Source organism: Phyllostomus hastatus, unplaced genomic scaffold (assembly GCF_019186645.2).
Source record: "Phyllostomus hastatus isolate PE091 unplaced genomic scaffold, TTU_PhHast_1.1 phas_contig_1518, whole genome shotgun sequence".
Classification (NCBI taxonomy): domain Eukaryota; kingdom Metazoa; phylum Chordata; class Mammalia; order Chiroptera; family Phyllostomidae; genus Phyllostomus; species Phyllostomus hastatus.
Window position 1 is genome coordinate 118,000 of NW_025333620.1, and position 27,059 is coordinate 145,058.

General features: G+C 39.3%; 1 protein-coding gene across 1 annotated transcript in view; it reads right to left on the bottom strand.

Annotated features, from left to right (window-relative positions):
* LOC123813408 (complement receptor type 2-like) overlaps positions 1-27,059 on the bottom strand; it is a 54,578-nt gene that overhangs the window by 22,002 nt on the left and 5,517 nt on the right. The window contains 4 exon segments of the mRNA XM_045830403.1: positions 15,223-15,308; positions 16,589-16,691; positions 16,787-16,963; positions 19,000-19,389. Coding sequence (XP_045686359.1) covers positions 15,223-15,308; positions 16,589-16,691; positions 16,787-16,963; positions 19,000-19,389 — 756 coding nt within the window.

Genomic DNA, 27,059 nt, shown 5'->3' on the forward strand with positions numbered 1-27,059 from the left:
TCAGATAACTGGAAATAAAAGCTTAACTCTTGACAACTTCCTACTGGTATGATTCTAAGCAAACCGCTGAATTTCTCTGAATTGGTTTTCTGTGCTTTGGGACAACATTGTTGTACTTACCTACCTCTTAGAGTTGCTTTGCATACCAAAGAAGACAATAAATGGTAAAACTATGTTAGCTGTTGCGATTTGCATCACTAATGTTGTGTACTCCACAAGTAGAGGTCAGAAATTATTAAACAAAATTATTTTGAGTGCCTATAGGTGGTCCCTGCTCACAGGGAGAACATCATCAGGGAAGGGAGATGGTGAGGAGTGTGGTGGGGACGAAAACCATTAGAGATAAATTAATAGAAGTGGGAAATTCGAAGAAGCAGGAGGAAGGAAGTGACTAGATTATTTGCAAAAAGTTCAGCTGTGGCAGTCTGCTCTTAAAAATTTACATTGGTACGTTTTGTGAAATGTTAGATCTTCAGTTTTTATAATGCTTCTTTAGGAGACTGCATTTGTTTAGAAAACTGTTCAGCTATATTTATAAGCTGTTTTTCACTGGTATAGAATTTGTTAAGCTTATATCATTGATTTCTTTGATTTTGATCTCACTGATTTTATTATTGTTAAACAAACTAATTCAAAAACTGTGTATCTTCTCTTCCCAATCAAGAATATTTCTTTATTTAGATCTTAATCCTCCCAAGGTATTTGTAAATTTAAAGGTAAATGGTGTTTAAAAGAGAGTTTATTTATTTACTTTTAGAGGGAGAGATTAGAGGGAGAAAGAGAGGGAGCGAAATAGTGATGCAAGACAGAAACATCTAAAGTTGTGTTTTGTATGCCCCTAACAGGGGTTTGAACCCAAAACCCAGGCATGTGGCCTGAGTGGGAATTGAACTGGTGACCTTTCACTTTGGGGAATGATGCCCAACCAACTGAGCTACACCAGCCAGGGCTAAAAGGTAAATGGTTGTAATAAAATATTTATTTTTTTATATAACCAATGCAATACCTTGATCCTTCCAGACTGGCAGCCTGAGATGTGTATACCATTGGGGCACACTCTCTGACTGTTAGCTCCCTGATAGGGTCTGTGCGCTGAGGCAGGACATTTGCTGAAATGTCTCAGCATAAGTGGGACACCAGCTGCCTCATTGACATCTTTGGGAAAATTCCTTCTACCATTTTCTCTTATCTAAAACTCGAGTCCATCTTAAAATTCTAACCTTTTAAAAGGAGTGTTCTTAATATGGTATATATTAGTATGAATACTTCTCTTTGCATAATGTGCTTCAAAGGCCTTCTTTATAAAAATTACTACATCTGTTTTATGATGTAGTAATTTGTTTATGATGTTCCAATTTGTTTATGTAGTGCTTTTATCTGAGGTTTTCATTTACTTCTCTTTGGCTCCCAAGAGGAGGCAAGTATAGTAAGAAACATTTTCTATGAGAATATGGCTATACTGACCCTTTTTTGCATGTTAGAATCATCCAGCAGGAAACAATGATGAGTACAATAAAGAAGATCATACCAAAGGATGTGCCTAGGCAGTAAAACAAGGCGATTAAATGCATGGAAAACACAATCTATACATTTTCAACTCTATCTTAATAACTAGTCTCTCTAGAGGTTGCCAATGATTTTTTAAAAAATGCAACTAAATTCTGGTTTAACAAACACTGACACAGGCTTACCTTTAAGATTCCCCTTTTGCTTCTTGTTTAATCAAGGACATTAGTGTAACAAACACAGGATTATATGTAAGGAGTGAGCAGAGCAGTGTTGTAACCTTCAGTCCAACAGCAACCATTCAACAAGTATGTGAGAACAGTCCTGGTGCTCCTGGGCTCCAGCTCTCCAGGGCCCTGCACATGTCTCTTGTATAAGGCCTGAGGCAAGAACTATTATATACCACAGACTCTAGCAACTCCCTCTGAAGGAAACTATCATGACTCTTCCTCTCACATACACAGATTACAGAAATGGGCTTAGAAAACTGGTCTTTGTGGTTTCCAGTTTGTGCAAGTGGGCACGACTATCATCCCAAACAATATTCCCAGGTTGTATTCTCCATCTACAATAAAATGATATGAATGACTGGTCATTTGTAATGGTTCACAGATAGTATAGAGCTTTTGTAGAGAACACTCACTCTATACGCATGTGAGGATGCCAGTTCTGTCACACATGGCCTGAGTTTATCACTATTTCCTTTCTGAATGAAATCGAAATGAAAGATATTTTGATCTCTCTTTTTACATTTCATTCATTGTAAGTGGGTACTTAATATACTGACTGTTAGAGATGCTAGAGTTTCTCAACAAACTCTTTATAAAACTTACCAATAATGAGAGTGCCACGTGAGCCTAAAAAGAAGACAAAGGTCACAAATGCATCAGTCTCACATTCCACAGGAGCCCTCAGCCAGGGACAGTCTATCCTAAGTTTTGTCATTACACAGTCTCATTTTGTTCTAATATATAAAAAACAAAACAAAACACTGGTTTTACTCAGTTTCATTTATCTTGTATATTCAGGATCTGTGTTTTTTTTTCAACTTAATATTTTTAACATTGAATTAGTAGAACTACAACCAAAATGTATAAAATAGAGCAAAAGAAAAACATCATATAATGCTACTACCATTAAATGTGTTGGTACATTCCCTCCTGGTATATGCTCCAATGCATGTAGGCTTTTACATATTTGTAGAATCTCTTTATCTAACCTTTGAACAGTGGAATTAAGCACTTGTGGGGGGAGCTTTGTCCAGCAGAGCCCCCCTTTCCTTTCCTTTTTAATTCCTTCCTTAAAGACCATCTGTGGCTTATTTGACCTTTCTACAACATATGCAATCCACATAACATTTCAAAATAAGCATAATAAGTCTTTTAAATCTTAAGCCTGATTATATTTCCAAACGTTTGACTTAAGGAGTATATTATGAAATGAATAGGGGGATAGTGAGTAACATGTGTTTGCCAAATTATTTGAGGTTGCAACCCTCTGGGTTTAATACCCAGAGCAGGGTGATTTCCATTCCCCACTAGGTGAGGAGGTCCCTGGGCCAGATATTAAGTGGGGTGGGAATAGATATAAGGCTGAATGCTTCCAACTTGAGCATCCAGACCAAACCATGGGGAGAGTGACAGATAGAAAAATAGTAGGATAGTAGGAACCCCTTTTTCAAAGCCAAGTATGCTGGCAGCCTCCTAAAGCATGGGCTGCTTTTACCTCAGGGATGACCTGGATGGAACTCCCCTTCGTGACCTGCTGTCTGCACCAGTTCTTAGTTGGCTGCCAGGTGCTGCATGGAACGATGGCCCTGGGGCAGATCCTGTGGGTCAGTAACTGTGCCCAGAGCTGGGTGTGGGGGAAGGTTGCTCCTGCATGCATGGGGAGGAGGGGTGGCAAGGGGGACCAACCCCCATTCCACCACTCTCTGTCCTTGGCAGAGACCTGGCCCTGCATATGCTGTGAGCTTAAAGGGTGATAAGGAATCTAGTTAAAAGGTGAAAGTCTTTGCTTTCTCTTCCCCAAGCCTTCACCTAGACAGGGATCCTGCTGCAGGGGATGGGACTGTGAATGCTTTTACAACCTGTCTCTTGTTGTGTGGGCTTTTGCTTGTGGCAGGAAACCTAGTGTTCTGTCCCGGTCCATGTTCCAACTTATTTTTTCACGGGTGTCTTCCAGTGGCCATCATCCTAGTGGCTTTTAGATGCTTCACCTGCGCCCATGAGATGCGGCAAATGCTTGGGAAAGAGAATGCAAGACTCCCATTTACAGAAGAGGGTGCAAGGAAGCAAAATGAGAAGAAAACCACTCAAGGGGTGTCACAAGATAAACCTTTCCTCTTATCTGTACCACACCTGGGGCCTTACTGAGAGATGCCCCTGTCCTGAGGAGATGAAAGTACTAATTTCTGTCCTCTTATGCGTGCTATCCGTGACAAGGGCTCATAGCCTCTGGTCAAAGCAGGTCCCGAATTGTCACGTCCCTGTTCTGGGCACTAGATATGTGTGTGGGGGGCTCCACTCGCAGAGGCCCCTGCTCCGGCAGTGTACCATGGATGAGAGTAAGTCTACCAAGACATGATCTGCTTGGGGAGGAAAGGTGGCTGATCTCTGAAAGGAGAAGGGCCTTGAGCCTATTTCTCAATGGGCTTTTATTGGGTTTAAGTTATATAGGAATACAGGGCATATACATAAAATTCAATCATTGTCAGGCAGTAATGATCAAAAAATAGTTAACATTCAAGGGACTCTGAGTGCTTATTCTGTGGTAGGTTCAGATAGCTAAAGGGCCATAAAAGTTTGGGGAAACAAACTCATTCTATGCTTGGACCCTTAGCATTGAAATTGAGGGTATTCTTAGCAAAGCAGGTTTCACAGGATTTTATGTATTCTTTCTTAGGCCTGATTGCTCTGGGGAACCCACCCTTTCCAGCACAGAGCCACACCCACCTCTGGCATTGTCTCAGGCTTAAGTCAGGCAGGGGAAGTAAGGCAGCCAAGAGATTAGGAGACTTCTTACAGATAGAATAAGGACTCACGATATGTCAAAGCTGAGGGGTGAGTGTCCATCACTCCCTTTTTTCTAGAGTCCCCCAAGTCCTTCCCTGATGGCCCCATCATGACCATGCCTGTCTTAGGTTGTTCCTCTGTTGAGAAATCTTACCCATCATTGGCTAACCAGTCAACCACCCTGGGCCAAGGATAGTGAAGTAAAGGGGGCAGAGGAGGTGCCCCTGCTGGGAAGATAAGCTTTGTCTCCTTAGTGGCTTATGGTCTCAAGGTCTCTCAGTCAGTCTTAGGGGGAGTTACAGCTTCTGAAACCAGGCAGGGGAGGTTCCAAACAAGCACTCAATAGATGTTAATTTTTACAACCATCACAACCACCACAGCTACCACTACTGCTGCTTGTATGATAAAATATTAACTCTTCATTATATTTTTACATATTTCTCATCTCTCTACTGCTTTCTTATTTACTTTCCAAAATATATACATAAGCTGTAAGTTAAATTTGTTGACCTTTTTGATTTTCTCTATCATCTATCAAAAACTTCAAGTAGTTGGCTTTCTTCTAGTACTTTGATAAATATACTCTAATTTTTATGCTCATTTTTCCATGTTGACTTTTAAAACTTGAACTCTATATTACATCTGTTACTTTTTGTAAGATATAAATAAAATTTCTAAATTTTAGTTCTACCTATGTTATTTGATCACGTTTACCTTCCCTGTGGATTGATGATATCTCAACTATTATATTTCATCTATAAGATACTTTTACTGTTATTTATAATAAGCTTTATTTATTAATATCTATGTTGTTTCACTTATAAAATAAGATGCTTTTACTGTTATTTATAATAACGCTTATTTTATTAATATCCATTTGTTTTACTTATAAAATAAGTATAATTCACTTAATATCTGTTTTTGTTTCACAAATATCTACTTGTGCTGGTTTAAAGTGATTTGTATATTGTGGCTTTCCATTCTCTTTTAATATCTGATAGGAGGGTCCCCCAATTGTGTGAATTTTCTGTCTTTCACATCTACATCTTCAGAATCCTTTAAAGGCATTCATTCAGTCAGGTAGGCAGTGAGCTTTTTGCCAAAGTGGATGCAATCTGCTATTAAGAGAGTGACAAGTTTATAATTTGGGAATATTAATTGTAAGTAAGATTAGCTAGCACATTTGAGGGGTTAACTATTAAGCACATCTTGAAGAATCTTGGTATTCACTATTATAAATAAGAATCATAAGAATGGGTGGAGGAAGACTACCACTAATTTAGGTTAAGATAAGTTATTCATTGTTAACTTTGCTCATCAGTTCCTTGATGCATACAAGTTCAAGGTTTAGGATTTTCTATGTTACATTACCCTCTTGTTGCCAGCAGAGGGCTATTCTTCTCCAGAGCTCAAAGATACAGGATTTCTAAATCTGCTGAGTCCTGCTGTGCCAGTTTACAATCTTGTAGCCTACACCAGTGAGGGAGCTGAAACAGCTAGTCTCAGCAACTTGGAAGGTGCTTCTTGACTCATGCTGAAAATATTCTTGAAGAATGGCTCTATCAATGATGTGCTTCTGAGTTTTAAGGTCCCTGGGCTATAAACAAATGATTACCGTGAGATGCATGCAACAATAGAGCAATGTAAACACAAAAGGTTCAGAGGGTTCCCCCAGGAGAGATGAACAGGTTGAGAAGTGTGAGGAGAGGAAGGCTTGCCTGACTCTTCATTGCTAAGGGCTTTTGGAGAAGAATCAGAGGCTTCTACTGCACTCCTTAGTTCTACCATGTGCCATAAACATCACACCACATTTGATGACAGTATGAGTGAAGAATGAACAGTACCATTGTTATAAAAAAGACCCAGAGGGAGTGGTGAATAACATACTATTACCAAATGGATCCCACCCTGGTGCTCTGTGGGCCCCCCACCCTTACTAGGTTTGCGTTGCCTGCCACCAGAGAAAGACACCTCTCAATGCCAGAGATTGGTGAAAAGGAAAGGGATTATTTATTTAAAAAGTTATACAGACTTAGAGTAATGGCTTAATGTTTTCATTAAAAATCCTAAAGTCCTTTAGAATACCCACGAATACACAGTACTTCCTTCTCCCCTTTACCCAGTCTAGGGTGCTGTACCTCAGGAAAAGAAGTAGAAGTTTATGGTTCAGGTAGCTCCTTGGTTCCAGCACTATCAGCTGTGTCACCACCGTGATCTCCAGTTAATCCAAAATCATGTGGCACATTTTCATGGTCCACCTGCAAGAATAGTTTCACCCTTTTCTTCCAAGCAAAGTCTTTCATGCTTCCTAAGCCACATGGCAAAAAGGGAGCACCCTAAAGCTGCATAGTCCCAACTTTTGCCAAAGCCATGTGGTTCCAAAAAAGCAGTCCAATATGCCTTCCATACCTGGGTTTAAATCCCAGTGCCAATCTTCCTCTGCAGCCCCTTTTGCAACTCCTCCCACAATTAGTTACACCTGCCAGCATTTTCGTATTTCTTCCAGCTGTACTGGGCTGCCATAGTAAGTCTGGGCGGGCATGGCCCCATGACAAGGAGCCAATCATCTCCAAGCTCACACACAGGCACTGTAACCAGGGGGAGTTGCCTCGAGATTGCATCATGGGTTGTTGAAGTCACTCCTATCTTCCTGGCTCAAAGCCTGGTCACAGCTATTTAACATATCTATAAAACCAGTTAAAGGTTAGAGATATGTTAAATGAGGTTATCTAGAGGTTATCTGCAAAACTGTTGCTATGCAAAACAGCTCTCATTGGCCCTGCTCCAAGTGTCCCTTCCCCCAGTTCAGACTTGTGGGGGTGAGGACATCGAATATATATATATTTGTACTATTTCCTGGACACCTTGAGTTCTAGAACCCATTACAATTCCCATTTGGGCCCCCTGCCTTGGCTGCATCCTGTTACACCATGACTAAGAAGGACCTACAGTCCTTGCACTTGCTCTTGTACTTATGAGATGTACATGTGGCCAGAGGAGGTTTCCCAGGTCTTATCCATCTGGCACTGGCTCCAGGGACTACCTTCCAGAGTATACCCATCTTAACACTCCAAGGTTACATCAGCTCTGTATTTAAATTCTTTGCTCATTTCCAACCCCTTCTGAATTCCATTCATTAACTGTGGGAGGCTACATTTTACCTCTGAAATTAGAAAAATCAGAAGGAAACTGATATTTTATTAATAAATGTTAGTAGTAACTGCCGTAATGAAAAGCTCTATGACCTCAAACTTATTTTCCCTTCAGCAAAGATCAGTCATGTTTTCCATCAAGAAAAACTACATCCTCTCCCCCAACATGTCATGATTTAAAATTCTCTGACTTTGTTTTCTTAGTTAAAATAATTGAATGTGGAATGTGCTGTAAGTCACTTTTAATTGTGAGCAACTCTGCAACTGGAAAGTTGTGGACAGATTAGGAGTTAGGCTAAACATATTCTAGCCTGGGTCCACTTGTGTCAGACCCTAAGGAAACAGGAATATCACATTAGCTCTCCCTAGGAATACAACAACTACTGCTTTTCTGCCTCTTGACTAAATGCCTATGTCTGGCTCATTTCTATGCATAGAACAAAGAAGTTAGAATAGCATGATTCTACATGTAAAATACCAATTTTCTACTTAATTTATCTCATTTAGCTCAACCTTTGCTTTCTTTCTCACAGCAGAAAACACTTTCTTCAATTTAAGCAAAATCTGCTTTTCAGTTGTAAGAGTCTATTTTTTTTCTTTATATAATCCAACCAGGTAAAGTACTTTTTTCCACAGTATGGTCTGTGGTCTTTCTACATCAGAATATTATAGTGGGTTTATAGTGGGATTACTAAAAATAGACTTCTGGACTCCAACTGAAAATGTCAGAATCAAAGTTCTTTGAGATGCAGGTTAAGAAACTGTCTTTTAAACAAGGTTCCTGGTTGATTTTGCTAATGCTAAAAATGGAGAATGAATAAGCCATGTTCTGAGAGAACAGCTATTAAAACAAATTTACTTGAATGAAAAGAAAGCAGCTTCCAGAAGAAAAGAGTATAATTCTTTTATTTTCAGAACAACTATCCCATAGTCTTAATCTAAATAATTAATCATTGAACTATTACCTGAATCTTCATATTCCTTATGTAACTAAGGCAAGGAAAGGGGAGCTTTTGGTTTCAGCAAAGCCACAGGGGCTCTGCAAGTGTCACCCATTCTGGCAAATAACCAGAACAGAGTCACTCACTATCATTTTGGTGGGCTATTTCTCTGTCTGTAAAACTGAGGGGCAGGAGGCCCAGGAGGGTTTCTGAGACTTTTAGGTCTGGGGAGGGCCATGCATTCCTGTACCCACACACCCACCTGACTAACTAGTCCTTACTGTTAGAAATATCTCATCTCTGCCCTTACATAGTATTTTGAAAATGAAAAGAATAGAAAAGAAACAAGCAAAGCAAAAATCACTTAACATTCTGCAAAATCAAAAGAGTCACATTGAAAAGGACACAGTATAGATTGCAGTGTTTGAAAGCAAGGGCTGAGTTAGGGTCCAATCCTCGCATCACCACTACCTGAGCTGTGGATCACAGACTGGATCAAGGATTGGATCTTGCTTCACCTCAGTTCCTCCTCAGTAAGATAGCAAGAATACTAATTGCACCCCATCAGATTCTTCTGGAGACTAGCATAACTCACTTTTGTAGTTACGTTAGTATCATGTGATACCTCAGTACCATATGATTTCTAATTTCACATTTTGCAACTTTTTAGAATATTGCTTTTTAGATGTTGTCTATGAATTTTTACTCCCCTTCATTCTCCCCTGAATTCCCCTTCATGCCAATCAAGCATGTGCCCCCACAACTCTACTGTGATTGCCTTTACCAAGGTCACTCATTACCTCCAAGTCACTGAACTGAATGATAATTTTCTGTCCTCCTCTTACTTGATCTCTCTGTAGAATTTGAAATGGTTGCTTGGACTCTTCTTCTTAAGTGAATTTCTTCACTTGGCTTGCAAGATGTGCTCATCCTTCTGCTTTTTCTCTTGGTGTACCAGCTGCTTCTTCATCTCTTCTGCACATTCTTTCCCTTGTTTCTGAGTTCTTATTGTTGGATTGACAGAATTTAACCCCTGCCTCTATTGTTATCTGGCCACACTCATTCCCCAGGTGATCTCATTTAGTCTCTATTTTAATCTCTATATGTAACCCATCAAAAACTCATGTCATTTCTACCTTCCAAAGGTATCCATAACTCAAGCACTTCTTATCACCTCTGCCACTGGTATCGTGGACCAACATCTGTGATTAGATTTTTGCAGTAGCTTTCCAATTTGCACCCTCAGACCTTCTACTATACCTGATTTTTGGCCACTTAGCTGCTTTCCTTATCCAGCACGTTGACTGATACCACTGTTACCTCACTTGCAAACAACATTGGCTGTGTCAGCCTCCACAAGGGTGAAAGATGGGCACTGAACAGCATCTGCTATTCTACTGCAGTGGAGGTCAAGGCAAATCCCACATGTAAGCTAATATGACTGGATCCATGACCACTTTGGCTCCTTCTACTTCTAGGCTTAGATTGACTACCATGCAGCAGGTCATGTGAGGTCCCCAGAGTCTGAACTGAGAGATAAATTAACACAACATGGAAGCCAGGGGCTTAATATTCTTGGGATAAACATGAGACAGGAGACAGAAAAGGCCAAGAGATGGGCTGTTTTTCCTCTTTCTGATGAAGAGATTTGGTTCCACATAGATGTTCTATGTGACCAAACAACCAGCTTCTTTTCTTGTGAGGCTTATGGCCGCCTTGGTCACATAGTATCTTTTATTTACTTGCTGTTTTTTCCTCCTTGCCTCCTTTTTTCTCATCCTTTGGGTACTGCTGCTCTGAGAGTATACCCTCCAATGGAACATTGTTACATAAAAATTCCCTCTGGTACTATTTCTGGGGAATCTCCATCTAAGATACACCCATTCAACTTAGTCCTCTCTAGAGTAATGAGTTATATCATTAAAAGTAAGTTAGATTCTGTTACTTTTCTAATCACAATACTCCAATGGCTTTCCATCTTGCTCAGAATGAAAACAAGTTCCTAAGGTTACTTTTCTTTTATCACCACCTACTACTGTTGTATTTGCTCACTCTACAAAAGCCATATAAGCTTCTGAGAAAATGTTAGGACAGGGTTTTCAAAGAATGACAAGAATAGTTTTGCCTTGGGACTTTCTCTGCACTTTCTGTTCCATCTCAATGGAAGGTTCTTCCTCTATGTTCCCACATTGGTAGCCAACTAACTGCTGTGAATGCTTAAACCAGAGCAATTAGTTTCTTAGTGAGGACTCCCTTAATCACCTTATTTAAAATGGAAACTTTATTCTTTCCCTGGCATTCCTTACTGCTATTCACATAACTATTCTATTACATTACCTTGGTTGTTTTCTTAAACACTTAATATTATTTGAAATTGTTTATCTCTGTTTTCTTGTTTACTTGCTATTTTTAAGAATCTTTACTTCTGTCCAAGAATATAAAGAATTGGGAGCAGGGACCTAGTCTATCTTGTTTAGAGGCATACTCCAGTAGTCTAGAAGGCTGTTTGGGACATAGTAGGTGCTAAAAAAATATGAATAGAAATGAATGGGTGATTCAGAAAATGATCGAAAGGCTGCAGTGTGTTTATTACTTTTGACAGGAAAAAAAGGAAAATTTGACAAAGCTTCGAGGCACAAATTTCTGTCCACCTATAAAGCACTTCTCCCATTATAGCATGTAGTATGCTGCCAAATATATTTTGAATGGTGCTGAAAACACATGATGCTCAGGGTCACTTTTCCAAAAAACATGCCTTTTAACTAATAAAACAAAGAAATATTTCTATCAAAAATAAAGATAAATGGAGCAGCAGACATTTGATCATATCATGGGACAAAAACACAGTAAGAAAATGAAAAAAAATAAGGAGAAAATTGCAGATCTGAACAGATATTTCTTCTACTCACGCTCCCACACAGGAGCACTGTTGCTCCAAAGGCTTTTCATTCCAACCAAGACATAGTAACTTGTAGAGCTTCCTTTTAAATGAAACCTAAGGAACAAAAGCAGTAGTGACTTGGGTGAGCATACCATTACCCTTTTCCATTTTTTGATAGATCTCAGCTTCTTACTTTCTGCTAAAGTACAATGTAATTCTTAAGTAAAACCCAAGGTTAAAAAGCTCAGCTCTTTTGGTTTCCCAGGATAGAGGTTCAGTAGCCAAAAAATTTTGAAAAACTATAGCTTCCAGTGAGGGACAAAACAATAACTGTCAAAACTCAGGGTGTACAGGCCTGTACTGAAGATGGAACAAAAAACATGGGCATTTTCTTGGTCTGGATGCAGATCTTCAGGAGTCCATCTTTCCCTGACTCTTCTCTGACAGCCTCCTTTCTGTCATTAGGTGGAACTTTGTCCTCTAATGGAAAATGTAGCATTTTGTATTCTTAGTGTACCAGGAAGGAAATAGCTCCTGATTTATGAGTTGTCAAATCATAGAACATGGGGAAAGATATCAGAGACTGTTCTTTTTGCCAATACCTGTGGAATATTCCTTAATCATACATATGGTATATCTGGATTATTAAAGAGTAGAGTCCAATTAACTACTAAAAAGAAGAAAAGATAACAAGAGAGATTTCTTTAGAGCACAATTATCCTGAAACATCTGGCTTATTGTCACACAATGGGCTTCTTGACTTGTCTCCAGGCCTTTATTGAGTGTTATTTAATTACACTCAAGGAGTCCTTGGAATAGTTGACCCTAATAAAAAATGTACGTGTTTAAGAGGGATCGAAATGTTAATAGGCTCAAATATATTTGCTTGCTCATTTGTTTTGTTGATTAGGTTCCAGAGACATTGAAATTAAGAACAAACTGACAGTAACCAGAGCAGAGGTGGGAAGAGATCATGGGGAGGAGGTAGGGGAGGGGTTTTCAGGAACATTTATGAAGGACATATGGACAAAACCAAAGTGCGATAGGATTGATGGTGGGAGTTGGGGATGGCTTGGGTGGGGGCAATGGTGGGGGGAAATGGAGACAACTGTATTTGAACAACAATAAAAAAAATCCTAAAAAAAAAGCTCCATTTCACAAACAGCCTAATAGCCATTGCTAAACAGGGGCCTCTCACACCAGCCATGCTTTAGGGACAACATTCTGCACTGAACTGCCTTCGTACCACACTCAATTGTTGTCCCCACTGTGTTCTTGCCATAGAGCCAGTTCTCACCCATTTGGAGCTACACAGTTATATCCTCCTTAGCATCTCCACTGATTAATTAGAGTGGCTCCATTCAGACCATGTTTGTTTGTTTGTTTCTTTGTTTGTTTGATCAAATTGTGTGGATTTTTGAGTCTTCATTTACATGATGATGAACCAGTCATGAACCAGAGAAGGAACTTGTGTCTATGTAAATCAGCTCCCTTCTGGGTCAGGAAGCACACTTTCCCTGTCACTGAAGACTGTGTTTCCCTGGCTGGGGCTGTCTTGCCTGACCCTCTGGAGAGGGGTCCCAGGCCACCATGCTCCAGGGACACTTCTCTGCCATGCTACTCCACATCTGTGGTGTATCATAACTGAGCTGTAACACTATTGAGCTGTTTCACAGTTGCATTGTTCTGCACCTAGTTGTATCACAATTGAGTTATTCACAGGTGTGCTGTTTGTTCCAAAGCAGTATTGTGTCACAATTGAGCTGTGTGAATAAAGCCTCCTTTTTCAGTGCACATTAAATTGATGATTCTCATTTGCATTTAATGGGTACCAATGACTATCCGTTGGGTGTAATATATAGAGAACAATTGCTTTGTACTACAAGCTTCTGGCCTCTTAATGATGTTGGAACATAATACTGAGATCATTTAGATTCACACAAAAAGTGAATGATGATACCTGAAACATGACAACCAGGCTTCAGGCTCTTTCAGTCAACCCAATACCAATTAGATGATTTAATCAGGTTATAAAATACTTCTAGTAAGTCTTTTATTTCTATTCCAAATTTCTATTGGTCTAAAATATCCCAAAGCAGTCCTTCCATGTTACTTAACTTATAAATAAACTTTTTAATATATCAAACTTTTTAAAAAAACAAGCCTTCTGGAACATGTATCTCTTCCTATTCACAAATTACTATTTATCCATACACTTCATGATTCATCTAAATAGTGAAGATCTGTTGTTCTGGTTCCAATGTACAGTTATATACATATTTTACTCTAAATAAACCTGTTATGGTTCTGTAGAGCTTTTAACATATTTCTCAAAATTCCTTTGATTTTTCCCATTGTGTGTATATTTACTTAGTTGTAAATAATATGTACACACAAAGTAATAATGTATTCAGTGCTTTAAAAACAGATAAATGGAAAATTTTTAAGTACAAAATGAAATTAAATATAATCAGAAATTGTATTTTTCCCCTAATTTCCAAATGATTATCTCACACCTGTTTGGAGTCCTTATATCTGAAACATTGAAATATGATCAATGTGTACATTGTTTTGACTTTTTCACTATCACTAACAATAGTGTCGGTAAAAAGTTTTATCCTGATATCCTTGCAAAAAAAAACCATGCTAATTTTTGTTTAAAGAATAAATCATAAAATGTCAACTGCTCAACAAAAGGCATGAATACAATTAAGGACTGATACCTGTCATATACTGGCTTTTTAGAAATTGTGTTCCCATTTTTCATCAGCTTATTACTTGTGAACATAATTTATTTAGGTACACATTTTGAGAGTTTAAGGAATCTTAAACAGTCTACCCCGTGTAATGCTGCTCTTCACTTTGCCCTCATTCTTGCAATTGCTCGTATCTCTTGCTTCCATAACATTTATTTGTTGGCTCATTTTCCTGACCATCACTCGCCTTGGTATAAATAACAAGGGGACAGGGGATTAACTCATCTTGTTCACTGCTATAACACGCATGCTTAGGAGAACATCAAACACATAGTATACACACATAGGAAATAGTTGTTTGAATAAATGAACTTTTTAAAACAGAGACAGATACAGACAGAGAGCGGGTTGACAGAACTGGTTGTGGGGTTTGGGAGGTGGAAGACTGAGATAAAAGGAAAGAACTATGGAAAAGGACAACAGTGTAGTGATGGGGAGGGAGAGGCATGTAGATGGTGGTGAAAAAGTGTATGGGGGATGAGTGGTAATACAAAAAGTATCATAGAAAGTGAACTGTTAAAAGAAAGCAAAACAAAACTTGTGATATGCATCCAAAGTAAAAAAAAGAATGCTTATGTGTATATATTAGAAAATAAGCAGAACAATTGTAGGAGAATTGCAATCTGGTGGGTGAAGAAAAGAAAGATTAAGGAAAGGAAGGAAGGAAGACATTTGTCAAAGATTCACGTTATTTAATCTCTCTTGACCTAGAAGGAAAGTAGGATGTGTCACATGGCACACAGAATTCAAAATGACACAGAGAGAGAGAGCAAGTGCTTCCCCAAACTCATGGTGCACAGCACAGTACTTCATTAGCAACAAACTGATCACAGATAAATACGCATAAAGTCAGCAACTATTTCACAATAATTCAGATTGAAAAACAGAAGAACCACGCAGGGGTGGCCATAGGTCAAAATCTTAACCAGATTAAGGGAGAATTTTGCCTAAAGTGTTTTTCTTTCTACTCACGTTCACACACAGGGACACTGCTATTCCAAAGGCTTTCCATTCCGGCCAAGACACAATGACTAGCAGAACTGCCTTTTAGGTGGAATCTAAAGAAGAAAGAGGTGGTGAATAGGTGAGCTGGCTTAGCCAAAATGCCATTCAGTTTGCCAAACATCTTAGCGTCTGAAACCAATAGGCAGCAGAGGTTTGGAGGCCATTCCAATCTAGACAGACACAGTCTTCAGGAGGGGAGAACAGTGAAGCACTGTTAGCTGGTCACATAACATTGAGTCCCAGCCTTGAAGAAAGCAGTCATAGCAGAGCAGCCATCTCCTTGATCCTGAACTCAGACTCTGAGAAGTGAATCTCTAGCTCCCTGTTCTAAGACAAACCTGATAAAACTACTCATTGCCCTGATGGGATACTCAGTCTTCTAACACAACAGCCCCCTACTTCTGATACTGGTGAATCAACTAAAACAGCTCCCAGTTTGAACCAAAAAAAAAAAAAACAGAGAATAACTGCAAAGTGAACAAAACCTGTTCTCTTGTCTCTACAACTGTGATGGCTGTGAGGGAGGCTGACAACAGCTCGCTGGGCCACTGGGAAGTAGGTTTGAATACTCCAGGGGAGAGGAAAAGAGATCAGAAATCACTTTGTATGAAAGCATCCAGAATTCTCAACAGCCATGGGACCCTGGTGATTCATAAATCTTCTCGGGTACTGGCAATGGGTGCCCGCCAGGATTCTTTGGAACTGCCTGGGCCAGGTGCTTCATTGCTGACGCTCGATCCTTCCCATGCCCAGATGTGCACACAGTGAAGAGCACCAGATCCACACGAACAAGTTAATGACCTTACCTAAAACATCACATCAGCCACCATGACCACAATTCGGAGCACCTAACCCATTGCCAACCCGTAGATATATGATCACATTAAAATGCTTATTCTTACCCTTTTGCACCCATTACAAATTTCACTTTTGATGGTTAAGGAAATGCCTGAAATAATTCTTAACTAATCTTAATTATTTTAATAAGCTTTTTCTTTACCTATGAAACTTTTCTCGAAATTACTCTGATTCTCCTCTGCTTGGGAAATATGTTTTTTTCCACACAATGTATAACATATGTACTCATAACCACTCATTGTATTTGTCTTTATACATGCCATTTAATGTATGTCACAATTTTCCCTTCATATCTATCATAATTAGTTCCACCTGTTTCTTAGTCTTCCTTTTCTTACACACTTTCAAAATTTAATGCCCCTAAGGTTTGTTTTCTATTTTTGATTTTGTTTTTTGCCACACCAAAACCTCCCCTTTTGAATGAACTTCTAAGTGCAATTTCAGTCTCCAGAAGGCCTGGCAAGCTCACACTCACCCCTCATCACAAACGAAGGACACTTTTGCCCCCAGCTCGAGATTAAGTGGAAGGAGCACGCGGCCATTAGGAAGCTGGTCCAGGAAGTCGGCACATGATTTCACTGGAGAAAAAGGAAAACAGGGATGACACAGGCAGGTGGAGAATAAAGCCCAGCCCAGGCTAAAAACTTCAAAGCAGACAAGAGTGTGTACGCACCCACACATCTGGGCGCTGCGGGGCTCCAGTCCCCCTGGGGTGTACAGAGCAGAGAGGCAGCCCCTCTGAGGTCATAGCCAGGCTCACAGCTGTAGAACACTTCCTGCCCAGGGGAGAAGCTGGCCTTGTCAATGAGGGTGTGCTCACCATGCAGGATTTCTGGAGGTGGCTGACATACTGGGGAAAGAGACCCAAGTGCTGTTAATTGTATGAGAATCCCTTTTTCGCAGTGGTAAACTGAACAACACAATCATACTATAAGTCTCTCTCTATTTTTTCAAGATCTGGCTGACTAACACCCTATTTAATTAATGGCAACGAGAGAGAGGCAGCGATTTGTGATTCCAACCAGGAATGCACTCATTGGTCACTTCTCCTGCGTTCCCTAATGGGGGTTGAACCTCCAAAGGTGATGCATGGGGATGACACTACGCTGAACTAACCCCCAACATAATGAATTCTCCTGATCAGAGCTGACAGACAAGGGAAGGGACTCACTCAAGCTCTGTAGGCTTCTGCTGGTGGAGCACCAAAAACAGTCATTCACACAAGCACACAGAGCTTATCAAGTTCCCACCCGCCTAAGCAGTGGGAACCCTACCTGGTCCTTTGGGCCTGAGGGGTGATCAGTCCCTCCTTCCACCTCAAGGGTGGGCCTGGTCTTGGGCACAGGTTCCCGGGGCACTTACCAGATAGGCGCCTTCCCAGATTTAGGAGTGTGAACCCCGCCAGCCCGGGTGAAAGAGCAGTCCTGGGGCAGAGCCGGCGGGGCCCCAGATGTCCAGGACCTGAAATCACTGGGCGCCCGCCCACTTAACACCACCGGGCCCCACCAGCCGCCCCAGGGCCCTGGGGCCACCTTCACTGGAGGCAACAGCCTGCTCACGTGAGTTTTTTCCGGTCAGGGAACGAAAATGTTACAGAAAAGACGACTCAGAGAGCTTCGGGGTTTGTGAAGGGGAGTTTTATTCACGCATGTGGACCCAGAGGAGACAGATTCCAAATTCTGGGCTCCGAGCTCAGGCTGGGGCTGCTTATATTCTTGTTACAAAGGCAGAAGGAGGTGGGGGAAGAAGTGCAGCTGCTGAAAGCGGGCATACAGAAGCAGAACGCGGGGGTTAGCAAACGACCTTGAGATAACTGCTTATCTGGGAATGGCTGCTGTTCAGCTCCTATCTAAGAACGTCTGCTGCTCATCTATGTCCTGTCACAATATTAGTAACAGTTTTCTGGGATCCTATATGTGATACATGTATATACATATTGGGTGACACTGTGTGTACTCACATCTTATTCTCTGCCTTTCTTTATTTGCTTAATAACGTATGAGACCTTTCCACGTAAATACATAAAGATCTACCTAAATCTTTATTAAGGCTGAATTCTCTTGTACAATCACCTCATTTAGTGACTATTTTCAGATTGTCCTTACCTCTGTGTTTATATCTTTATAAATATATACATAAAATAATATTTTCCAATAATAGCTTTTTAACTTGCTAATATAAAATTGATTTTGCTCTTCACTAAGTAAATAAATAGCTAATTTTGATGGTAAAATGTTTCTCAAACATTCCAGCTACTCTAATTTTATGACAGAAGTTCAGATTTAGATTTCAGCAACAGCTTAAGCCCAACTAAATAAAAATTAATGAAGACCTCACTTGTAAAGTCATTTGATTTGAAATGTTATGATTGGGAAGATGATTTGGAAAACTACTCGATCACTTCAGACAGTGTTTATAGAGTCACATAGACCAGGGCACCATTTTTGCCAGCGTGCATTAGCAGCTATTTACAGATGAGTGTTGAGTCCATGGGGTGTAATTTTGCTAACAGATCTCACATGTCTTCTCATTTTAACATTAATTCAGAATATGGTTTAAAACCACACAATTCATAAAACCAGCACTAACTCTGGTCCCCAATCCTGTGAGACTTATTCAATTCAATTATTAGGTATGTTCAGTTACTTTTTCTGATCATAATTTAAAACATTTGTTCTATTCATGCCTGTTGAATGAACACTCATAACCTTTACGACTAAAAAAATACCTCAGGGAAATGATAATTTTCACCCTGGCCATGCTTCCACCCTAATCGCCACCATTCACACATCAACACTGTTCTTCCTTCAGAATGATACGAAATTTCTCCTGCACAGAAATGAAGGATCCACCCTCCCAAATCTGTTTAATTTCCTATTTACTCACCCCTCTCACAGACTGGTAGTGGTGTTGGTCCCCATTTTGTATTTGCTCGGCACCAAACGGTCTGGTTTCCTTTCATGGTGAAGTTGGTGTTACAGGTAAATGTCACAGAATCACCATGTCTGTATGGTGGCCTAGATATTTTAGTTTTGTGTCCCCCTGGTACTATGGGCTCGGGGCAAGTAGACCGCCTGTTGAAATATTCACATATAGGAGCATCTTTATCCCAGGTTCCTTTCACTTGGTCTCTACTAATACAAAGAAGGCTTCTTTCTCCAATGAGGCGGTAGTTAGGCAAACACCTGTACCTCACGACAGTATTAATAGGTACAGGGACAGAAACATAACTAGTATGACCATTTTTGATTGCAGGAGGAGGGTCACAAGAAATCCCTGAAAATTAAAAAAAGAAAAAGAAATATGTGGTGGTATTGGTTATGACAACAAAAAGATTCAAATTTAGATTAAAGGTCCAAATATAGGATATGCCACTTTATGAAAAACAGAACTAGAAATGTGTATAATTTATTTTTTACTGATAGTCCTACTGATACCAAAGATCCTAAATTCTTACCATTCACTTGGTCCTCAGCAAACAAGTCAATATAGAACTTATAGGTGTCATCTTGACCAAACAATGACAATAAAACATATTTATTAAATAGTTCTGAGTCTAATCAATTTTAATAAAGGCAAAAAGCACATGAAATATATGTTAATGACATGCTAATCACATGTGGAGGCACCATGGACTAATGAAATGTGGGCTCAGGTGACCTGGTTTCAAATCCCCACTGTCATTCAATAGCTGAGTGACTCTGGGCAAGTCTTACCATCTCTAAGTCTCAGTTTCCTAGTGTATCATATAAATCAAGCTACTTCATAAGGTCATAACTGGGACCCAGAGAGATAAAAGGCCTGAAATGAGCAAGTACAACACCCGGAATGTAGAAATTATTTGATGCCTGTTTCAAACACACAACTGGGGCTACAAGTGGTGAAAGGACATTCTGTTCCTCTACTAAAGATACAGCAGCCTCACTACAGTCATTTGTCATCCTTTGATGCCTCATTCTTTTGAAAAATCCATAGGAAGTAGTCAGGGATTTGGAATAATGACCTCATATCCTTTACATTCTTGTGTGAATATTAATTCTTTATAGCTGGGTTATGAAGAGTCAGGAAACAGCTGATTTTCCTTAAGATGGAATTGAGCTTTAGGCACCTTCACATTTGGGGGCTGTATGGCTCCAGGTTCCCAAGGATGTACACTGCATAGCATTAGCTCCAATGAGACTGTAGCCAGGCTCACAGCTGTAGGACACTCTGTTCATGCAAAGAGTTCCTTATTCCTTTTGTTATAATTACCACGGTAGATATGTGGAGGTGGTAGACACACTGAGAAAGGTTGTCTACCCTGGTAGAACTGGACCAGAGACCTTTTATTTCTGAAATAAGAACTTTCTTCTCTACAACCTAAGCCATGTTGGGGTCAGCAGGGGTTGAATTAAAGTGGTCGTGTCAACTCTTCTAAATGTCAAGCAGAGTGATGCTTTGGTGATTTGGAGCGGGATAACATCCATTCATTTTTTTAGACATGATGAAGCATGCAATCATCTGCTTTCTCTCTCTTGATTGGTACCAGGAACCATTCCATCCACTCATCATTTTCCACTTATGTAGCTGGAATGATCTTGGTTATCCTCTCACTAATATTGTAGTTAAGGAAACCAAACTTTGGTAATACATTTTGATCACCAAAATCTACCTCAGTTTCCCACTCTCCAAACCAGTTGATAAAGGTTCTGGGCCTTGTATGTGAGTGTGAGGGGGTAGATCTGAATGTTGGCAAATTTTTGTAAGTCATATATTTTTCAGTAAGAGTAGGGGAGAAAGAGTGAATGGGGGAAGAGATTCAACCTTAATTTAGCCTTATTACAGAAAGACTACATTTTTCAATATGAGAGTGCACAATGCCTACAGGTTTTTTTATTGAGTCAAATTCTGACATCAGCCAGATTCTCCCCTTGGCATGGCCAATAAGGTTGAGAATTCATTTTATCCTCATCTAAATAAAATTGAATATCGTATGTGCTTTAGAAAAAAATTTCTGATCACTGGCTCGGGTACTATTTGCTTTTTAAATGTCTTCTGAATTCCCCAAATTAATGTAGATCTAACACACTGCAGAATATAGCAAGTGTCCTACCTCTTCAACATGTAACTACTACTTTCAAAGTTTGCTTTCAAACTCTTTAACCAGGATACTCAACTGCACTTATTATCTTTACCTCTTTTTCCCATACCTACCACTTTTCTATTCAACCAAAAGTATCATTTCATTTGTTGATCACCAAATTTTCATTCCAAGTCATCCTTGAAACACCTTGGAAGTGGAGCATTCCATGAACTGTTTAAGTGGCACCATACCTTGTTGCCGACTTCCATGGTAAAACCAGGCTTACCCTTAAACATCATGGTATCATTTAAGAAAATGAATGTCTATAATTCCATTTTCAATTTCTGCAATTAGGCATTTGACTATTTTAATACACTGAGGAGGAGAGCTGCTCCAGGTGCCAACTTGATTGCCTTTGCTGGTTCAGTATATCGACTTCTCACCCATGAGGTCAAGCAGCTTTTTTCCATTCTGTCCAACATGGCACTGATCAGTCACCACTATTCCATAGTAAAAATTCTCTCTACTGCTGTTATAAAAGTGCCCATTAAATATGGCTTGGGTGACTCACAAGGAAAGGGTTTTTGGGGATTAGGTGTGAAAAGAAGACATTTAAATGTTACACTTTCAGGGTATTTTGTCCAACCAATTCAGTGTACAATTGATCAATTTTTGTTGAAAATGCATATCCTTATCTCAAAGCTATTTAATAGTAAGTAGCAAAGTAGATGATGCATTGAACTTCCCTGATGAAAACTCAAAAAACTATAGTATGGTCACTAGATCCAATGCCAGAATATAGATAAGCTGTTATAGGAAACACCTGGCATGACCTTTGTTTGCATGAAGTTAGCAGTGTGTAATCTCATGGTATAATTTAGACTTCAGCCCTTATTCACTATGAAATAACTTGTCATCAAAGGGGAAGTAATCAAAGGGAATTGGAAGAAGATAAACTACAGCTTTGAGCCCAGAACTTTCCAATCCACATGTAACTTTCCTGAGTACAAATTTTGATATGTAGGTGCCTAATTTCCCTCTAGAAGAATACAAGAGGATTTACCTAGGGTGTAAAATAAAGGGATCATTTCACTCATATTTACATAAAGGCATGACCTTATTCCATGTTACAATATTATCTAAGATAATATTATACATGAAGCAAATGTGTCACTAATGAATTGATATTGAAATTACAAAGACCCTGGCCAGGTAGCTCGGTTCTTTAGAGAGTCATCCGGATATGCCCAGACTGTGGGTTCAAACTCCAGTCACAACACTTATGAGAAGCAACCAATGAATGTATAAATAAGTGGAACAACAAATCAATGTTTTCCTCCCTCTCCCCACCATCTTCTCTCTCAAATCAATTAAAAAACTCCTAAAGACAAAGAGATGAGTGATTGTCTCTCAGTTAGATGTAGACTTCAGCAAAGCTTAGTTCTTTGTCCACTGCAAAAAACGGGAAAGGATGGAATATCATGTATGACAAGTATCAGTCATGGACTAAGGACTCATACAAAAGATTAAAGAATCTGAAACCGAGTAAAATTCGCCTGCTGGCCAGTAACACTGGAGATTTAAAATTGGAAGAAGGGTAGCCCGAGCTACTTTCTCTTCTAGGTAACCTCTCTAGTGGGTAATCCTAAAAGATAGTCTCTAGAGCAGATGAGGTAGGCGATTCTCTTTTTGCTTCTCTATTTTGAAGGGTAGGTGGCAATTACTCAAATCCCTTTTTGAAGATAGGTGGCTTCTGGCTGAAACAACTGCTGTGAAACCCATGTACCCTGGAAATGTTTCCTGCCAACTCACCCTTCTTTATAAGAATATTTATTGGCCCCAACTTGATACTCATGTGTGAAGACAGGGGCATGAAGGAGTTCTCTAGGACTCACACATGATTTACCTACAAAGGAAAACAAAACAAAACAGGATTTGGGACTAAGATTTGGGAAGCCTTTTGTGTTACAAGTCCCAACCTGACTGAACTTTCTGATTAGCTTGTTCATGTTTATTCAAAGAAATTTATGACATTTACTAAACTTCTGTCTTCCAAGGAAATGAATAGTCAACTCCAGAACAGTAATTGTGTAAAGCATATAGTCTATATTTCTGAGTGTGATGCAAACATTGTGGTCAGCCATAATTATAGTATTTATTTTTTCTTTTTATATTCAGTTACTGTTATCATCTACCAAATCTTATGGCTTAAAGGAAAAAAAGTAAATTTATTAGTCATTTTTTCCTTTTTGAAACTCATTCTTTATTCTTTGCCCTTCATTCAGTTGGTCACCAAATTTTAGTGACTGATTTCAGAAATCTCCAAACCTACTATTTTTTTAAATTTTATTTTAATCATTGTTGAAGTACAGTTTTCTGTCCTTTACTCACATCCCAGCCCACTCACCCATCCCTCCCCACCTCCCTCCCATTTCCACATCCCCCTAGTTTTTGTCCATGTGTCCTTTATATTTGTTCCTGTAAACCCTTCCCATTCTCCTCTGCTATTTTATCAAGGCTATTATCTCTCATTGGATCACTGAGGAACACAATTTACCTTTCTAACTCTGGTCTCCACTGGTCTCCATCTTCTATGCTCATCTCCCCCTGGGCTCATTATCTTTCAGAAGCATGGTCCTGCCACTGCCTACATTTAAAAACTTACAACAAAACAAACAAACAAGCAAAATATAACCAGAGACATTGAAACAAAGAACAAACTAACAGTAACCAGAGAGAAGCAGGGAGAGGGATAATGGGGGAAAGTAGGGGAAGGGCCATCAAGGAACACATACAAAGGACACATGGACAAAGCCAAAGGGAATAGATTCGAGGGTGGGAGGCAGGGGGCATGGTGGAGCATGGTGGCATGAAAAGGGAGACAACTATACTTGAACAGTAATAAAAAAGTCACTCTTCCATGTGCAAAAACAAATGAAAAACACCTTACAATGACTTGTCATTTAGATTGGAAAAATATCATGTCCTTTCACAGTTAAGTTCCAATCTACTTGATCAAGTACTATTGCTCACCATGTACCTTACTGAAACCACTCTGAATTTTCCTAATCTCCAAAGACGTCACGTTTTTTCATACCTTTATGCTTTTGCATATGCTGTTTCTTGTACCTTTAATGCCTAGGTTTCCCTAATTCTTATAGATAGCATTTATTACTAATTTCTCTATGATCTCATAAATTTATCTCTGTTTTTTAAAGACTTCATTTATTTATTTATTTTTTTTTAGAGAGAGGGGAAGGGAAGGAGAAAGAGAGGGAGAGAAACATCAGTGTGTGGTTGCCTCTTGCTCACCCCCTACTGGGTACCTGGCCCACAACCTAGCATGTGCTCTGACTGGGAATGAATCTGGTGACCATTTGGTTCTCAGCCCGTTCTCAATCCACTGAGCTACACCAGCCAGGGCTATCACTTTGAATAAATGAAATTACATCATAGTACAGTATTTGTTTAAAAGCCAGTCTTTACAATTAGTATAGGAGTTCATCATAGGAAGGGACTGGCAGACTTTCATGATTCTCTCTAGCCCCATCATCTAGCATAAAGCTTCATACCTAGTAGTTGCTAAAACAAAATCTCTTGAATTAAATGGGGTAAGAAAGAAGTGAAAATAATTAGCTTTGCATACTAACTTCTAACCTCATTCTAACACAGTACAGAGAACACAGAGAAAGTCATGGAGATTACAGGTAAACAGGGTGGGCCAGCTGTGGTGATTTAATCTCAATACTCAATGCCCTTAAGAACACATGGAGCACCCAGGAGCCCCCTTCATTGAGATGACTTACTAATTTGCTGATCATTTATCATGAGAAATAACAGGTTAACTCATAGAGATATACTAATAGATCCAAAGATGCTTCTATTACAAAGATTACTCAGATTTATAGTATCGCTGAGCATCTGGACACATGGAGGTCTTTAGACAGATAGTAAAGAATGACCTTTTGCTATTACCCAGGAAGGCATTCATATTCCCAAGATGTCCAACAGCAAACTCAGGCTGATCACTCTGAACTTTAGGCTTAGCAAAAGGATATGTTGGCAGGAACTTACACTGACCTAGAGACAAAGACCACAGGAATATCAAAAGAGAGGCTAACCCTTCTACTCTGCTTCTGTTTTGTCACCAATTACCCTGACAACTTGTACTTTTAGAAAGTAAACCTAAAATGGGGCAGTAATTTCTGGGACAATGTACATCCTTCTTGCAGTATGGGTACATTTATAGAGAAATAAGCTCAGGACTTCAAAGACATTTTAGGATAGACTTTAGAGGAGGAGATAAAGAAAATAATTGTTCATAAATTCCTTAAGGACCCTGGAGTAGATTCATCTTCCTAAAACCTCATGAATAAAAATTAAAACCTTATAAATAAAAAGTGTTCTGGGATAGCACTAGAAACTAAAGTATACCAGAAACCTTTATAAATAAAATCACACATATGATTTCTAAAATTACTTGAAGGAATTAGCATTGCTACCTAAGTCATTAAAGCTTTAGGTCCTAGCAATAAGAAAATATGCTTATTTATTATTCTTCATTATTGTATTCAATTAACTAGAATGGGGGAAGAGAGTCCATCTTAATTCTATTGCATAAAGGCTACATTATTTCATATGAGACTGTATAGTTCTACAGTATTTTGAATCAAATCAGACATCATCCAGTTTCTTCCACTGTCATGGCCAATAGGATTGAGAATTTAACTTATCCTCATTTAAATAACATCTAAACATATATATGTTTAGGAAAAATGCTTTGATCATTAAGTCTGGTACTACCATCTTTTCCATTCTTTTCCTTTTTGTTTTTAAAGCAACTTTTCCATGATCCCACTCAATTTATGACATAGTCCACATTCCATGACTAATCTACATGGGATATAAAATGTTGGCTTCATCCCTCTAAAGGGTCATTCCAGTTTCACAAATTCCCATAGAGTGGCCTTAGGCCCTAAATTGCCTGAGGCCCTAACTGAGATCATAGTGATACTTAGCTTCCTCTTTTGCCCAGTTCTAATTTTTCTTCCTCGTTCCTATAAATATCGAGCATAAGACCACTTCCTAATAACTGTGTTATACAATAACCCTGTCTCACCACTTTTGTCCTGGCAACCTGGCATGTGACAGCTACAAACAGGGTGTGGAGCAGAGGGGCCTTCTCCATTTCCACCTGCAGATGGTCCAGTGACTAGTATGGATTGTTCTAACAAGGAATAGTCCATTAACTGCAGAACTCCAGGAAAATTCTGTTTGGAATACATAGGTTGTCAGGAACTTTTTAATGTTGTTGCAAATTCCTCACCATTTCCTCACTTATTTTCTCTCCATAAGCTTCTGAAGATTTTGAAAATACATGGTAAATTTATACCTCAGTTTATTTAAACATCAGTGGAAATGCAGGAATTTCTCTGTAGAAGGCTACAGTAGATTCTACTTGATATATGAAAATTATCCTGTCACGGCCAGTGTGGCTCAGGGATTGTTTGGATTGTTGTCCTGTAGACTGAAGGGATGCAAGTCGAATTCCCAGTCAAGGCACATGCCTAGGTTGCAGGTAGATGCATGCGGGAGGCAAATGAAGGATTTCTCCCATGCATGTCTCTCTCTGGTTCTCTCTCTCCCTTCATCACTCTGAGGAACCATTTTTTTTTGATTAGTGAGTCCATACCAATTTTTCTTATTTCTAATCTAGTAACACTTAATCTGTACTTGGAAATTTGCCACCTATCTCTAGGCTTCTATTCTTTCCTGGTCTACCATGACGTCTTATCTTCCTAATAAGTTCATGCATTTCCTTTTTTTTCTGACACTACAACTAATTTTTAAGACTGTTTTGAATTTCTCCCATGAGTCCCCTAAA